The sequence below is a fragment of the Nannospalax galili genome, unplaced genomic scaffold, assembly GCF_000622305.1.
Source record: "Nannospalax galili isolate Female #2095 unplaced genomic scaffold, S.galili_v1.0 scaffold12426, whole genome shotgun sequence".
In the NCBI taxonomy this organism is placed as follows: Eukaryota; Metazoa; Chordata; class Mammalia; order Rodentia; family Spalacidae; genus Nannospalax; species Nannospalax galili.
The window spans coordinates 1-1259 of record NW_008354365.1 but is presented as its reverse complement, the minus strand read 5'-3'; the positions used below and the strand labels follow the sequence as shown (position 1 = coordinate 1259).

Genomic DNA, 1259 nt, shown 5'->3' with positions numbered 1-1259 from the left:
GTTATGTGGTATATCCTGGCATGTATATACACACACACACACACACACACACACACACACACACAAAATTGATCAAGAGTAATAAATATATTAAAATTTTTTGCAAAGAAAAGATGACCAAAGTAGGTGAACAAATGGTGAATTTTGGCAGAGAAATCTAACTCTATAAAAATAAATAGAATTTCTAGAAATGAAAAATTCATGTCTCAAATAAAGATTGTATTGGATAGCTGAGCACTAACTTGGGCACAATATGATCAGTTAAATTAAAGATGGGGACAATGGAAAATACCAAACAGAAAAGAATTTGCTGAGCCTCTTTGGGAGTGACATTCTCACCTCCCCGCCCTCCATTTTCCAGCCTCACCTTATGCCACAAGGCCCGTAGGCAGCTTCTCCGAAGTGTTGTGTGCTGCCATGCCAGGTACTCATCCACATGGGCACGGGCCTGCAGATCTTGAGGGTACCAGTAGTCAGGGACCTTATACTTGTGTGTTAGGTAGAGCAGGATGGCCACACTATATAAGCGGGAGCACATGATGGGTAGTCAAAGAGCATTGTGCTGACTTCATACCCAGTACCTTCTCTAACCTTCTCTAATCTTCCTGCCAATCTACCAGTCTAAGCCTCAGTTTTCAGATGTGCAAAGTGGGCTTAGAATAGGGAAGAGACTTGTCCCAGGGCGCAGAACCTTTGAGATCAGAATTGAGTCTTTCTGAGGTTAATACCCAAGCCTACCCAACCACCAGACAAAATCCCACCACAGACAGTCCTGTCCTGCCAAGTGTTCAGAGAGTTTCTGAGCAGAGGACCCGACAACCTCCTGAAGGAGGGGCACTGGCAAGCAAGCCGAGCTTTAGGAAAGCTCAGATTTTCCAGTCTACACTCACTCTCATCCTTTGGCATTCAGATCAGTCTCCGATGGCCTGGTGGTTCAAAAAAGGTTTTCTCATTCTCCTTTTGTTGAGACCACCCAGACTGGCCTCAAACTCATAATCCTCTAGTTTTAGCCTCTGGAGTGCTGGGGTGACAGGCGTGAGCCACCCATCAGGCCCTTTGTTCTTTTTGTCACTCTTTCTGCAAAGGATCAGCTTGACTCCCTGAAATCTTGCTCAGATGTTTGGGATGCTGCAGTGTTGGGGAACCCTGCTGTTAGGGTTGTAGTTCTCCATGTCCGGATATCCCTGAGGGGCTCGGCACCAAATGGAAGGACTCCCCTTTTCAGCAGGGGTCCTCCTGCTCTTTTCCTGGCTCACCTG

At 46.2% G+C, this 1259-nt stretch overlaps 1 protein-coding gene across 1 annotated transcript in view; it reads right to left on the bottom strand.

Moving 5' to 3' along the window:
* Positions 1-807, bottom strand: part of LOC103748819 (glutathione S-transferase theta-1-like) — a 3052-nt gene extending 2245 nt beyond the window's left edge. The window contains exon 1 of the mRNA XM_008851606.3: positions 368-807. Within this exon, the coding sequence (XP_008849828.2) occupies positions 368-538 (171 nt within the window). The 5' untranslated portion in view covers positions 539-807. The remainder of the gene's footprint in view (positions 1-367) is intronic.
* Between the last annotated feature and the right edge of the window lie 452 nt (positions 808-1259).